This window comes from Chironomus tepperi, unplaced genomic scaffold (genome assembly GCF_022539635.2).
Source record: "Chironomus tepperi strain 1889 unplaced genomic scaffold, CSIRO-AGI_Ctep_v1 contig_298, whole genome shotgun sequence".
NCBI classification, from domain to species: Eukaryota; Metazoa; Arthropoda; class Insecta; order Diptera; family Chironomidae; genus Chironomus; species Chironomus tepperi.
Window position 1 is genome coordinate 3039 of NW_027226420.1, and position 17237 is coordinate 20275.

General features: G+C 35.0%; 1 protein-coding gene across 1 annotated transcript in view; it reads right to left on the minus strand.

Annotated features, from left to right (window-relative positions):
* Positions 1 to 648: 648 nt before the first annotated feature.
* Positions 649 to 17237, minus strand: part of LOC139092136 (serine/threonine-protein kinase Wnk-like) — a 53574-nt gene continuing 36985 nt past the window's right edge. The window contains exons 2-4 of the mRNA XM_070642440.1: positions 10988 to 11165; positions 10680 to 10795; positions 649 to 1626 (exon numbers count right to left, since the gene is read on the minus strand). Coding sequence (XP_070498541.1) covers positions 649 to 1626; positions 10680 to 10795; positions 10988 to 11165 — 1272 coding nt within the window. The remainder of the gene's footprint in view (positions 1627 to 10679; positions 10796 to 10987; positions 11166 to 17237) is intronic.

Genomic DNA, 17237 nt, shown 5'->3' on the forward strand with positions numbered 1-17237 from the left:
TGAAATATACCCAAAGCAAACATGATATTTCCAGTCGGTTCTTTTACATAAACAACATCCCTTCATTCTAGCTATGTTGCGCATTTAAATTCAAATTATGAGCACTTCTAACTCTATTGACTAAGTCCAAAATGGTGGGTAAATTATTAAGGCACATAGACCTTCTTTATATAAATATTAAAGCAGTGGTGGGCAACCCAGGTGGCACGACATACAAGATTTAACCCTACGAAACATGTGACACGACACAACAGTGAGTCACGCGACAGACTGACGTGGAACAGATATTTCACGCGGAACACTGATGTGCCTCTACACAACAGATGTGAAATGTGCCACAACGAGAGATGCGTCACATAATTACCTCGATGTGTCACGACACAACAAGTACTACTGCAGTCACATACATATGTCACAAGGCTCACTGATGTGCCACGACATAACAAATATGTCACGCGGAACACTGATGTGCCACTACACAACAGATGTGTCGCGACAGATGTGTTTCAAGCATTATAATGTGCCTTGATACAAAAAAGCTTACTCACCACTGCTTAAACCAAAAAATTAATTTATGCGCATTATTCACACTAAATTCAATATCCTTTTAAAAACATCCCTAACTTAATAAACAAAAATTGTCTTTTCCTAATGCAGTGAAATTTTTTGCGGTATTGTTGGAACAACAGACACAGACACAACCTGTGGTGCCGGTACGGATGGTGTTGGCATGACAGATAGTTTACTTATATGTGCATATGGTTGGACTGGCGCTGATTGTGCATGTGCATTATTAAATCCATGATAGTAATTTTGAGCAATTGGTAAGTTATATCCACCTGAAAAATGCTTCGAATAATCGACAAATGTTTGTGGTGGTGCTTGATGATGATGATTATGATGATGATGGTAATAAACATGCGGTGGTGGTTGAGTGGCAATTAAAGCTGCAGCTGTTGGAAATGATGGATGTGATTTATCGAATGGTTGTAAGAAGTTTGAATAGCTGATGGCTCCATGCTGATTATGATGCACTTCGCCAGATTGTAAAGATGAATCTAATGATGATGATGATGATGATGAAGTGGATGGGGATGCATCATGATTTGATGAAGAATGTGATGTTATGGGTGCTTCTAAAGCCACAGGCTTCGATGTTATTAACTGAGAGTGTTTTGGTGATGATGACTGTTGTTGATGTTGTTGTTGTTGTTGTGATGCCACATTATATGTTTGCGGTTGATGAAATGATGATATTTGCGGATATTTATTCAATGACCCATATTGTTGATATTGTGATTGTGCAGGTGCTTGATATTGTCCAAAATATCCTAATGTTGGTGCATGCATAAAAGGTGATATTTGTTGCACATTATAATTATGTAATGGAAGTTGTTGTGTGAATATTTGTTGGGCAAGTTGATATGGTGAATGAAGATAGGAAACAGCAGCTGGTTGTGATGCGGCAAATGCTAGTTGATAGTTATTGTTATTATGATATCCATACGACAATGGAGCGGGACGACTATATGCACTCGACGGTGATGAAAATTTGACATTTGATGGTGACACAAATTGCTGCTGTTGTTGTTGCTGTTGATTACCATAAGGATATTTTACGTAGCTCTACATATTTTTGTGATGTTGTTGTTGTTGATGGTAATATGAACGACAAACACAGTTGACAGATGAGACATAAAATGAAGAGAAGAACAAGAACATGAGATTAGTCATAAAAAATTTAGGTTTGATTGGATATTGGATGAAGTCATAAAAAATTTTTTTGTTATTCTGTAGATTACAAAACATGTTCATCATGCGACACCGAATGGATAGTAGGAGAATGAAAGGAACTAAGTGGAAGGAAGGAACTATCGAATATTCCGATCATAGTTCATAAAAATTGGTTTCAATCTCAATCTCATGATATAATTTTATGGCAGGTCTTTTGCTATACACTGAATGAATGTAAATTAAGGGAAGGGAGAGGGAAGAATCATGATGAAATAAAATCCGTTCGACCTTCAAAATGTTGCTCATGGAGAATCTGGAAATTGAACTGATTTTACGGTCAGTTGGATGGAATTTTAAGAGAATTTTCTTTAGAAGACTGAGCAGATTTTAAGTTTGTGCTATAATTTTTTTATGTTCATATTTTATATTCTCAAATAGACTTAGTGCTACTATGATTCAATGTGCAAGTTAGTGAACATTAATCAAGTTTAGAGCTTCCTGAATAGCGAGCTTTGAGAAATTTCAGTTTTGCTTGTCAAAATTGAGCAAAAACAGCAGTTTTGTTAGCATTAGAACAATTTTACGTCTTGATGTCAGCACAAAGACGTTTGGATGCCTTAATGACTACATTGTGCTTCTCGGAATTAATCAGATCTCACTAAACCATCAATAAACATAGTAAAACCGATGCCGATAACGTAAACCATCATACATATTTTAATGACATTAATTCATGATGTAATCCGAACAACACAACATGTTCGCTAGTATACTTCTACGTTGCCGTATCAACAATAAAACGTGTAGTTGCTCTGACAGCACTGTGACGTTAGAGCTGATTCCAATGAGTGTTTGAGGCGTAAAATGTGATTCACGGCATTGTGTCGCTAGGATAAATTTGTATTTTTGAAACTTTTAAGGTTGTGACACATTATTTATTTCAAATTTAGTGTGTTGCCACATGTTTCGCAATACAGTTGGTCCGAGCGACACTTATGAAGAGGGACGGAGTTTTTCAGGATCCCCTAAAGCTCGTTTATTGACGTAAATTGAAAGCTAAATCAATGTAGAATAGAAATTGCTACAATATGGAAGCCTTCCTCATTTCTGTCACTTGGTTGTGACACAACTGTGTCGCGCAACATAGTTAAACAACCACTGATGTAAATCAACCTTCAATTTGCATGATTACAATAAATTTCATCTTCAATTGCCTCATTTTTAACACAATCGAATCAAATTCATTTAAGTTTATTGTCTACTCTTAAATAAATTCATTTCCATTATTTCTCAGTGCTATTCGCAACAAACAAACAAAAAAAAATCATTAAAATGGGATTTAAATATTGCGTGACTTGTTTCAATTTCCCTTCTTATTTACTCTTTCCTTCTGTTAATGGAATTTCTCGTAATTTTTTTTGTGATTTTTTAACAAATTATCTCACATTTCACTGCCTTTTTAGCGCATTTTTGAAACTTGTTTTCAAAAAGGTAGCTTAATAATGCACTTTGTTCGTTCGTTCGTTCGTTCGTTCGTTCGTTCGGTCGGTCGGCTGGAACGCGAGATCTCGAAAACTAGACATCGCAGAGAGCTCTGGTTTGTTTTAATAGCTTCGTTCTATCAAGTTATTGGGTTATCGGTCATTTAGAAGTTTCAAATCAACGCATAAATACTATAATTAACAGTTTTTCATTTTCAAATACAACAACAACAAAAACAACAACACGTTTTTTCATTGTTTCACAGTGTTTTTCAATGTTTGTCGATGTTTTTTCAGTGTTTACTGAACAATGTTTGAATTTTTTTTTACCGTTATGAGTTTTGAATTATGAAAATCCGTTAAATGATTAAGTTCTTAAATTTGTGGAAGTTTTATATGGATCTTGTTTTAAGATCTGAAAGTTACTTGGATCTTACTAGATCTTGGTTTTTAGGTCTGGAAGTGACCTGGATCTTACCGGATATTGTGTTTTAGTTCTGGAAGTGGCCTAGATCCTACCAGATCTTGTTTTGTGGGCCAGGAAGTAAACTGGATCCTTCTGGATCTTGTTTTTGAGGTCTGGAAGTGACTTATTAATCAATTACTGATCGCTGGGACAAAAATGCGCTTAAGTCCCTCGATCAATAACACGAGGACTTTTGTAATTTTTTTTCGTTCCTTAACGTTATGAAGAAAGCTTTTGTTACTGTTGCTATACAATTTTGTTATTTATGTTTGAACCATAGCTTTAACATCATAAATTGTTATTTAGCCACATTGCTAGCATAGCAAATGATATAAGTAAATAAGTAGAAGAAGTAACGGAATGGCATAAAAGTTACGAATTCAAGAAAAAGATTCATTATTTCCTGTAAATTTGTTGAATACTTGAAATAGTTCCATCGTAGAAGGAACTGTAAGAAGCTTAGAGGGAGAGAAAAGTAATGAAAAAGACCAACAATAACGTTTATTGGAAATGGAAGGAAGTTGCATAGACTTTGGTTAAAAAACTTGATTAGCAACATGATAAAGTTTTTGGAAGTAAAGATTCTCAAAGTTCAATCATCCTACAAACTTTCATACAAATTTTTGGCCACAAAACCTTAATTTCCACCCACAATAATGAAATAGCTGATAGCTGTTGAAGTGAAAAAATGAAAGAATTTCTCATTATCATCATCAGCTCGTAGTTCATGCAAGACATTGAGAAGCTAATGTTGATTGTAATTGAATTTAATTCCATTTTCTTCTCTCTTACTTGTATTATCACTATAGCAATAGAAAGGAAGTTAGGAGAGAAAAAAAAGTACGAAGATGTAAAATGATGATGAGAAAGTAAAGAAAGATGAAATTGAGTATTATTGATTGAACGTGTGCTATGGTAAGATGAACTTTTGTGTATTGAGGTATTTTCATGGGAATATTGGCAAAAAGCTTAAATTTCTACTTTTATGAGATTTTTGTTTTGATTAGAGAATTGACAAACTTAATTTTAACCAGTAATTGACTGTACAACACAAGCATGACAACGTTATAATTACTCTATCGGATTGAAACTAGAAGACAATATGAGTATGTAGTTTACTGGATTATTGTCATCATAGTGATCACCCGGGGGATACAAGGCTTCATTCTGTAGCTATTTGGAAGTCATATGGAGTTCGGAATTCATGTAGATTTCGTTAGTGTCATTTAGGAATTGGATTATTTTGGATATTGGGTCGTCATCATGAACTTATTAAGGTGTTCGAACACAATATTCATCCTTCAGGAGTCGATAGAAGGGTATCTACATGGCTACAGTTCTCAAACTTTGATCTTATAGTATATTTCTGTCAACTTGGAATAAATTATGAACAATTTGATGACGCATTGAGTGATGAGGCACAATCAGGGGCATATTCAGGTGGGAGGGTGTTTGATCGTGGTCTGCAGCTTGTGTGCCAACTTTTGAAAAGTTTATGAACCATTGCAACAAGAGACTGGTCAAAAAAATCCTAACTTTTTATTAGTTTAGGGATCTGATCCCAAAAATCCGTTCTTTACGTCGCTTCTCCAAACATCATAACTTGGCTCATTTTAACCAATTTTTAAGACATAATCTGAGCTACATAATAAGGCGAACCGCATCGGCAGAACCTGATGCATCGACAGAACCCGATGCGCCGATGCGCCTTATTATGGCGCTCAGGTTCTGCACTACCATATATGAATTTCTAGCTAACATCCCAAAAATCTTTACAAAATTACTTCAATTTCCTCCTTCACTTCCCCAAATATCCTCCCGAATTCCCCACAAGGACTCGATGACACAGATCGAGTATTATTCATTTCACTTATATTGTCTTAATTTTCTCTCTAGTCAAACATTTTCATCGTACAATAATTGAACAGAGTACATGAGAAACAAAGTCAATTTAAAGCTTCGACTTTACAGCACGATACATTGTTACAGATGTGAATCAGATTCATGAAGTAAATTGAGAAGCTTTCAATTTTTAATTGATGACCACAATCGGGAACCATTGTGCTATGTGACTGCTGTATCTATATATATAATATTGTCTACATGTGTAAGTCTATATCTGAACATGACACAGTAAAGAACAATACACAACAGCAGTGCTGTACATTTTACACAATAAAAGGGAGCAGAAAAATAAGTTGTGGATGAAACAACCTTAAAGCAAATAAACATGGAAGAAAAATAATAAAAAAAAAGAAGAAATTGTCCATTACAGGAAAGAGAAGTTAAACAGAACATTGACGTTCATGTACGGTCGCTTCGCTTACTTCAATTCTCTGGCTACTACTTGCCAAATACATTTGTTGTAGATTTCATTTCCGTCTCTTATTTTTTGCCTCATAGTTCATTTTTTTTGTGTGGATATAAGTTATATTGTGTATGCTGTCCTGGCAGATGGCAGTTAGGCGTAGTTATTAACCGAACAATTCACATGAGAATAAGGCAGATGAAATTTACATCCATAACTAGGTCAAATAATCTTCTTTAAATATTTCTATCAAGTCAACAAATGTTTGTACAGTCAATGCACAGCATGAACGTGATGAATCTTTAAAATGCATTTCATTTTCATCCACAGCAACATAATCATGACACAAATGCACCTCAGTCAACTGTCAACAGCAACACTCAACTTGTTCTTTTATTGCTCCTTCTTCCATTATTATTACGTTATGTGCCTTGCTGCTTATTGTCGCTTTTCTTATGCTATACAATGGACAGCATAAGAATTTTATTTTCTGGTCTTCTTTTCACCGCGTCTTCTTCAGTCACTTGACATAAGAAAGAATATGAAGTTCGTGGAAGTTTATGAAGCAACTTTGCTGTGCTAAAATGAAGTAAGTGAGGAGGAACCGACACAAAAAAAAAGTTCGTGTTGGAAAGAAATAAAAATCATTTAAGGTTGAAAGCTTTCATTTACTTTAATTATTGATAATTTTAAGCATTTCCACACGTTTACGATTATATGAACACTGTTTGCTTCTTATTATCATTTAAAGCAATCAGCAGTTGTGGAATGTAGAAATAAAGTTTCATGTCTTTCATACGTTTTTTGGTTCTTTGTGTTTTGACTATTTAAAGTGCACTTTTGTCTTCAATGTTTTTGAATGAGTTGCTTCATTTTCATGTAGGAAATTAGTTTTTGATGATTTTTGGAAGCTGATGACCTTTAAGAAGCTGTACATCCTTGGAAACTTAACATGGGAGACATATCCAGTTCCAAGGACCGCAATACTATACCTAACATACGAGCTGAGCTTCGTGACTTAATGAACAATGAGCCCAGAAAGCACAAAGCTAATTAATGACCGACCATTAGATTTTATGCCGATTTGACTCTGGTCTGATGTCAGATTTTACAATTTCGCCTTGAGTCAGTGTCATGCTGGCCTCGGCATGCGGAATGGACCATTTATTTTGTCTGGTTCTAGAGTGTCTGTCCCTGCACTAAACCCAACAGATACCAATTCCATGCTATGTTCTATTGGCCTTCGCCACCCAAAGATGTTCCAGAACTAGAACAAATTGCATTCTTCCTCGACTGCATGTTTATTATTCCCCTCAATGTCAAAAGCTTAAGTGCGAATAGAAAATTTCAAAAAGTTTTTCATGTTTTTTGATATGACATTTCATTATGACGACATGCAGACAGCAAATAGCAAGTGCAAATTGGCGATTTTTTCTGAATAAATTTCATTTTCATCATGACATGCACGAGAGAAACTTTTGATGTTGAAAAGCAGCATAGAGAATACAGTTGAAAAAGTTTCAAACTGGCCAATTAAAGTGCAAGTCGAGATAACATGAAAAAAATTTTCTAAATTGATTTTCTTTCGCTTCATTGTTTCGTTTAATTTCTATGCTGTGCTCTTTTTTTTTCAATGTTTGTTAGAATAGCAACAAACTTTTGACTCGTTCGAGCTGAACAGTTAAAGATTGAGTTTTGTGATGTTTAAATTGATCAGAAGTTTGGGAGATTGATTTTGTTTAAAGGATAAAGAGTTTAATGAGTGAAGTTTGGAGATTTTTTGAAATTAAAGAAGTTTTGTGCCAATTATTTTAGACAGAGATGTAGCAAGAATGGGACTTTGAAGTGGTTTTTGAGTGATTTTTCTAAATTAGAGTATTTTATGGCAAATTGCTTAGGTTGTTTTGAAGAGCAAATAAGCCACAATGGTGTAGAGTGGATAGAGTGTCGGGCAATAAATTCTAACGACCCGGGTTCGATTCTTGGGAAAGACTAATCTGAATTAATAACTTTTTCCTCGTCATAATCACTTCAACTCCATTTGTGTGATTTGAGACACATAAATTGTGATAAGTGACAATTGAAATTTATTGTCGTGCTGCTCAGCGTTACGTAGACAGTGAACAGTCTCAAGTTAAAAGACCTTAAAATCCTCCAAGGAGTCGGTCACTTATTATGTAGCATTCTAATTGATTGAGATTATGTTACGATTCACGCAATGAAATATGGGGTAAGGTAGGGTAATAAGTGACGTTACTTAGTAAATGAGCAGCCCAACCGACGCGCCTGACTCAATTATATCCTCAAAGTAAACTCCGTGTAGGTTTTTAAAATATAACTCTTAAAAGCTTCAACCTTAAAGGGTATTATACTTCCATAGAACGGCAATATTCCTTAAAATACCAAAAAACAAAATAATTGTTTCAAGCACCTCTAAATTAAATGAAAGGTTACATCTAATAAACCCAAAGTTTGACCACTTGAACGGACTAATTCATCATACTAATTAATTTTATTTTTGGAGTGAAAGTCATGACTTTGAGAAAAAATGTTTTTCATGCCGATCTAATTAATTTACCTAAATATAATAATAGCAGTCATTATATAATGCCCTTCATCATGGAGTAAAAAGTCAACGATGACAGATTTACATGCTATGTGAATCAATGTTAGGCGATTACTTTAAAATTCATGCAATCCTTTTAAGTCCCAATGTACAAGCTTTTCATGCCGGCATTGATGCAAAAAATGCTTTAATTTTACGTGTGCCTTTTAAACAGGCACAACTTTCTGTAGACTTTTCATGACTAAATCAAATAAATAAATGAAAAAAAGAACAAGAAAATTAAACTTTTTTTTTTCTCATGGCAGCACCACGTGCTGTTTAAGCAAGCTGTAGTTACTTAGAAATAATAATACGCTTGTAAACGAAATTTCTTCTTCTTATGTTACTTCCTCTCTTGTAGCTTCTGATGGAAGCATCTGCAACTTTTTCTTATCATTATAAACAATTTCAAGCACGCGCTTCATGTTCTCATAATTAATACGACTCATTACCATTTTCTTCTTATTTTTTTTTTTTGGAATAGATAGAAAAAGGGAAAAGTGTAAGAATAAGAAGTAGATGATGATGAAAAGTGGAAAAGAAATAATGATACAACTAGCAATAACAATTGGAAGGAAGTAAGAAGAATTTTCTCTTTTTCGGTAGTTTAGTGAATGATTGTTTAGAATTGGAGTGGTTTTTGGACGATGATGCGCATTTATTGGTGACTTTTAGGAGTCGAAATTGGGAACGGTGCAAGTTAGTCATATAATACACAGATTCGATGTCGTGGAGGGTGTTGCTCTTACCCGAGTGACACACAAATGAAAGAGGCTTTGGTCTCGACCCCGTCAATGTTAGTCAATGTCAAGTGTCTACTGCCTCTGTATGGAAGCTAAATGACCACAGGTAGTCGGCTGCCATTTGTCGTTAGTAAAAGAAGCCTCCCCGATCAACACAAATGACGACTACTTCACCACAGATCCTTAAAGTCTTCAAATTGTCCTAGCTGTCTACATAGGAAGGCAATAGCTGCCAAATAAAGAATTAACAGAGTCTTAATGTCGTGATGAAGTTTCTTAAATTGTGTAGCTCAGGTGATCTTGCTGGTGATAGCTCTAAATGCATTAATAGTCCCGAACATACAATGAGCATGCTCGCATTATACACAGATGCCATTATACCCAAACCGCACTCATTGCCTATTAGCGAGTGAATCTCAACATAATTTTCGCTCCCTTCCTACTCTAAGTGGAATCCCAAGAAGTGCGACATAATATGCATATTTTCTGACACCATCAAAATACAACCCAAAATGCTTCAGATCCAAAAACATTTGGTCAAATACTTTTCGTACGCATGAAAAATTGAGAGAAAATTTTACAACAAAAATAAAACATTTTCATCGGTTTTTTTCTGTCTTCTTTATCCTCATTTGTCATTCACTGGGAATTTGAATTTAAAATATTAGTATTAAGCCTTACTACATTATGAATTCAACAACGAAAAATAATTATTAGTGAGATAGTCAAAATTATGAAAAAGCTTGTTTCTTAATTTTTGATGTCACTCAAAGTGGGAAAGAAGTGTTTTAATTAAATTGTGCAAAATGATAAGAATTTCAAATTGAATTTTCCGAGCAGCTATACTTTCTAGATACCGGGACCGGAACCGGGAAATCACGGAAAATACAGAGAATATTGTACTTTCCGTGACCGGGATTTCGGGAAAAAAATACGAGAAGCATGATGTGAATTTCATTTTTGGCTGTAATGAGCCGAAGTCAGGCATCACGGAGTGGTCAGGGCATCCTCGAGTTTTGTCGATATGACGGTAATATAGCGGCGCCCTGATGCAAGGACGAGGTTAGGGTTTGGCATTTGACGGGGTAAAGGAAGTGTCAAACACCCAACTCTCTCCCTTTCTAGGTTTTTTCCTGTCTAAGTGATGGGCAACCTTTTATTTTTATTAACGAGTCCTGGAGCAGGAGTGAAAAGAGATTGAACCACGAAACCTACCCCTCCACCCTAAGATACACCACTACCTTGGTGACTACTTTTTTGCTGCTCGTAAACACCCAAACAGAAGTCCAATAATATTCTGCAAAATAAATCTCAAGATGCTCAACAACTTCTGTCAACTTACACTAGTTAATCCTGATGTATAAGGCTGCTGATAATGATGGTTACCAACAAAATTGCTGACAGTCGGATAGCTTGATGGGATTGGCTTAAATCCTGTACTCAACGTACTCGTTGGCGCTAAAAGCATAGAAAGGAATTGAATATAGCATAAGAAGATGAATGAAAAATTGATAAAAATTATCACTTTACGTGCCTTCGAATAATAATGATAATAAGAAGGAAAATGATAAAATTCAATATTATATCATAGCCTATTTCATAGCTTTAACAGATTGTGAAGCTTATGTACAATTAGTCCTCATTACTCACCAAAAAATGCTAGGCGCTTATTTTGCTGTTTAGCATCATTCACAGATGATGACAATGGTACATTGTTCTGTGATTGTTGGATGTGCTGCTGTTGTTGTTTGCTACTTGATTTTGCTTCGTCAGCGACACTGGATGATGCGATGATAATGGCAATGAGGACAATCACGATGTTATATTTCTATAGGATGTATGAGAGATTATGTGAGTGAGAGAGAAAATGGATGTACGATTTAATATACTTTTTTTTTGTGTTGTGTGAGCTTTGAGGAAGCAAAAAAAAAAAATGACATGAAAAATATATATTTTTGCTGCTTGTTGCCGCCCCATAGCGTTTCCATCATTTCTCAACCCTCAATATCAACACAATGGAGCTTTATTATGATAAGTTAATATGAATGATAATAGCAATAATAATAGAATGGATGATAATGATGATGACGTCTACAATAATGTCATTTTCAACGATGAGTAAGGATGGATAATTGAAGGATTGAAATATTATGTGCGACATGCAAGTGAACTTAATCATAATTTTTTTATATTCATAAATCCAGCCTACATGTAGCTACAGATTCTATTGGTTTTGACTTTAATTTATTATTCATAATAAAATGGGCTTCAATTTAGGGATGGGGATTGATTCTGGGAACATCAAGTGACATTATGCGATATCCTGTCAGCAAATTGATGGCATAGCGATGTCGTATTGACCACATTATGCTGATGGAAGCATATGAATGGCTTTTAAATATTCAAGACATAAGACCAAAAGCTTTATATTTCCAGTGGAATCTGTATCATGGCATTCCTTCCCTAGTCCACAAATGGAGGCTGTCAGCTTCACTTTCAGTACACATAAATTGAGAAAATGACAAGAAAAACCCAAACCCGGGTCTCAAACTCAACATCAATGTGCAGTAATTATTTACATACTTAATGACTTCGCTGGCAATACAGATCAAAAGTAATACATGGCTTTTCTCAGTCGATGCCTGAAGCTGGCTCTATCGCTGACTGACGTTTACAAACTACCAATTCCAATTGTGCAGTAATTAAGTAACAAATTTGTAAAATCAATATGACGACGAACAGGAGCTTAAACAAGGACTAAGCAGGAACTTATTCCAAAGTAGCTTGGAATTGAAAATTCACGGAAGACAGTTGTTGATAGAAATAGGCAAACGGTAGCCAGCCATACAGCCCGTTTCTAGCGACATCTGAGACAGGCAATAGATCACAATAGAGCTGTGTGGTCAGCGAAGTAAGTAAGTAAGCACAGATGCACACAAAATGACCTACATTTGAAAATAATACGAGTGATTGTTTTTAAATGTAGTTTTTTATCAAGATATTTCAAGCTACGCCCCGACCACAAATCCACTTCACCCCATAATTCATTTCCTCATAGATAAATTTATTGAATGTCTGCTATTTGTGATGCACAATTTTATGCTACCAATAATTAATAGCTTGACATTTATAAAATTTCATGATCATAAAACATCAGCATACTTTATTAAAATGTCAAACATTGATACATTCATAAATTTATATTGGATAGCAATCAATTTTTAATGCCAATAAATTGTTCAGTCCCACACAGTGACTGAAAATCACAGCAATTATAAATCACATTTCTGATGTCTCACTTAAATTGTCTGAATCTTTGAATTGGACATAGAATCAAAAATAACCTCCGAAACGAACTCATGAGGAATAAGAAATTTTTTTCATCCAACACGTGTTGATATATTCAATGTGCATCCTACAAAAAAAAAAGGCAGAACTTGCCATAAAAAATAATCCGCTTTTCTATCCTTTTTTTATTAAACAACATACAAGCCAAGAGATTTCCATCGACTCAGTCTTTGTTGTAGGATGAATTAAACAAGACATCTTCTTTGGTTTTTTTTTTCGATAGTAAAAAATTTTTCATTCTTTCAATCTGCTACTTCCTTTAATCTTTATATTTTATTTTTTTGCTGTTCAGCCTTTTTCTCATTTCTTTTTAGCACTTTCAAAATGCTTTCCATTTTAATAGTAAAAATGTTACAAGATTGTCTGTTTGATATGCAGGCTTTTTTTTTATTGCCACATGCTACTTCTTACAAGATCATTTTTGGTTTGATTCTTCCCTTTTTCTTGGGATATACCGTTTGATGCTTTCTGATAGGATTCCTGATAGATTATCTGATAGAATGAATAACATGCCCGAACAGGACATATTGCGTATGCGACGCTGAGTTGCCTTGTGAAGGAGGTCGCCACTCTTTGAAATGTTGCCAACACGGCGACGAGTGTGTGCCAAGTGGCAGCCACTTAGTTCTAAGTACACTAAGATTTCAAAGAGTGGTGATCGGGCGTTTGACAGGACGAAGGCTTTCAACCCATATTTTCGGTGGGAAATGCGGGCCACGACAATTAGCTGCTCTGAAAGCATTAGCAAAACTAGATTTTGCTTTCAAAATTAAGGGTTCTAGTAACTGAGAATAATTTTTCTAGTCTTGAGAATTGTCGTGTCCGAGACTTTGAGATGTTCACTTGTAGTCTCGGTGCCGGTCTTGGTTTTGAGATTTGCCGAAGCTAAGACTTTGGAAATTTCCTTGTAGTTGTGCCGATCCAGATCTCGGTCGTGGGTCCGAAACTTCGGGAAATACTATTCAAAATGACAGTCTTCTGCAGTCCGTCAAAGAGAACTATTCAAAACGGATCAAAAACTGATGTCACTTTAACGTTTTGATGTCAACAGCGTAAAGTATCGGCAGAAGCAATACCAATGGATTGTGGGTTAGCTCCCTTTAAATTTGGACAAAAATTCATCAATTTACTAAGTTTTATCAGACTATTTAGTCTGTTCCTAGACAAAAATTCACGAAATTCCCATAAATTTTGGAGCACTTCCCCTTCATACCAGTACCCTTTCTTGCCATATTGTGCTACTCGGGTCCCATTTTATGTAATGCGTTTTACTATCTTACAATCAATAAGAATGATGATTCTAATCTTGTTCCTTACATAATATATTCATTCTTCCTTCTTTTTTTAACATATGAGACATATACAATAACACAAAGGCATTGTATGTACAGGCTCAATTTTCCCTCTTTTGTGCAAATGCGTCAAATCAATGAAAAAGGCTTGATTTCTCCACCCTTACTTTTTTCGAATGAAAAGAGAGATTTTCATATGATGTGATTCTGTTGTATATTTTCATACATAAGAAACTTACTTAATGATATGAAAATACTGCATACGATTGCTGAATTTGAACATCAACTGGAAGGGATTCTTAAAGAGAGGAAATGAAAATGCTTGAAAGTTCAATTGAAATAATTACCAATGATCTGGATTTTTTAATTATTCTCTTTATTGCAGATGATATCGATGCAATTAAGTTAATTGGATGTACTTTAAAGGAGGTAAAATGACCCGAGAAGTATGGAAGCTGATAATTTGTGGAAGAATCTCTTCAGATACGCTTAATTTAGGTTATATAATTATGTTAAGTAGATCCAGGTAACTAATTACTACCATTTTTGAATTAGATCATTTGATTTTGGGGTTGGATTGGTGTTTTTTGGAATCGGAAGGATTTACGGCTCTAAATATGGGAACAAATGGCATTAAGTTGGGTATTAGCAGTATTTTAAGGCACACAATCATCACAGAAGTGTCCTAAAGTCCCTAAGCACTCGGGATAATTGTTTAGAGAGGATTTAATTCCCCTGATCACTCCCGCGCCCTTTAATCGACCCCAAGCATTCTCATCACCCTTCAAGCTTCTTCATCACCCACCACTCCCCTCTTCCTTCTTTCATATTTAAAAGGTTCAAACTCATAAAGCTAAAATAGTCATTTTCAGAACTTATTCCTTATTAAATATTGTCTCATATTATTTAGACTTTCCAAAAAGTCATAACTTTATTCCTTCTGATCTTTCTGTGACTGTGGGTGTCTAAAAGTCATCTTATATAGCTTCAAAGCCTTATTTCATTCATAAAATTTATTTAATTAATCAAAAAATAATGAATGAATCAAGATTATGTCAAGGAAGATGAATGAAATATTTTTGATGAATTAAGTTTTTCGGAACTTTAGAAAAGTTGAGGGATGAAAAGAGAAATTTAATTTTGATCTGTTTTGATCGCAAATTGATGCTTAAACGTTGGCAATGAATCTGGAGATTCCCGAACTGCACACAGTACTTGAAAGACACCGATGCGTCGCCATATTAACGATATAAGCGATATTGCCCTGATAGTACCGTAACGGCAGATTCTGACCCAGTTTTATGAAGAAAAATCAGGTTCGCTGCATTATGTCTCTCGGGATACCATCAATCATCGCACATCACAAGCTTCGGGCTCTTACATTTGCGAATTCTCGATAAAACCTTGATGAGTTTTATCTTTAAGATAGAAATCTGATATTTTGGAACGGATCAATCAATTATGATGTCCATAATTTTTAGGTGAGTCTGATTTTGTTCTGAGAGATTTTGTGTTTTGAACGCTACACACTAAATGTAGCGTTACAAAGATTTTGGTGGTCATATCACATGCGAACGACCCTCATGAAGCCATGGACCTGTGACGTAACGCGAAAAATTTACCCCAAATCCACTTATTACGTAACGCGCTTAGGGGACGGTGAGGTGACAGCAGTTCTTTTAGGCTCCCTGGGAAGTCGTTCATTTGGGACGTCAACGGCCCCTTAAAAGAAAATCTGTCTATTTTCCATGTTACCTAACAAGCGAACGACCCCTAAAGCCGTAATGATTCCCTTATTACCGAAGATTATTTTTCCCTTCGGCAGCTCACGTTGGCTGCAAGATTAAATATAAAAGACTTCAATCAGACAAATTTTCTTCTAATTTAATCTTGATCATGTTGAGTGCTGCAACACCTACCTTATCACAAACTTCTCAATTCAATCTCTTTTTTAAATCTTCTTTAACTTAAAATTCCGCCCACAAAAAAAGAAATAATTCAGTCAATGTAAAAATGTAAAATGATAGCTGAAGCTGTATGTAAAGTATGGCATGCAAATAAATGGAAATGGATTATTCCATAGCTAATATTTTATTTTCCGTATGTGACAATCTGCATATATCATAAAACATAATCACAATAAGGCAAAAAGTTTTTAAAAACCCACACGCATTTAACGCATTTATATTACCATATAATTCAAATCGTTTGTACCCTACAGGCTAAGCCATAAAGATTGTCTCAAATGTGTGACAAACTAAAAATGTATGCAAAAAAAAAATAAAAATTTCTGTGTCTTCCTTCCTTTCTTTTATTTTTATCTCTGTAACAAGATTTGTTTCATCTTCATGTACGTACATACATGCAGGAGACGAAAGGTAAACGAATATTTTTTTTAAGGTGTCAGCAAAGTTCACGAGTCCCTTGTGTCTGTTTCTTCTACATACAAAATAATATAATCCATACAGTCTTGTATTGTTCTACTTTTTCCACGTGAAGACACAAAGCTCTTTTTTTTCTCTTATTCAATCAGTCTGGCTGTCTCTATTTACCAATGTTATGTAAAGCTTTCGTGCATTCAATTTGAAGGGTCATGCTCTATTTCTCACGACAGCGATTAATCTTGTTCCTTTCGGTTTTGGTTTTCGGTATATAGAAATGTCACAACAATTTTCCTCTTTAAATTCGATTAAGTTAGTTTAGTTCAGGATTTGGAAATGTGGATGTTGGAGGAGAGTTGATAGTTCAAATTTATATTGACCGTTATGAAATTTGATTCATTTTTTGTAGCAGTAGTGGGCAACCTGTGTATTGTGCACTTTTGTGTCACCAACAATTTTGGGAAATGCCATGAACCGTATGCCGTGTATGGTTTCGTTCGAGGCTTAACACTAAGGTATACAGCTTATCAACGATATATCACTAGACGTGCACTGGTAAGAGGGATACAGAGAATGTATAATTTATATATGGCACTTTGTCATGTAATTGAATAGCCCCAGGTAGCTCAGTGGTAGGAGAATGCGATTGGAAATCGATGGACTTGGGTTTGAGTCCCAATCGAGATTCGACGGTCTTTGAAAAATTCAAAAAATTAACGGCTATTTATTTTTATCAAAGCTAAATCTGAATCAGTTTTGACATTTCCATGCCCTGCTTAAATCTGATGATAAAACCAACGAATTGAGGTTAATAAAGCTATTCGACCAACTTTAAAGCCTTATTGGAAGCCATGATTTCAGATTGAAAATTCCCTTGAA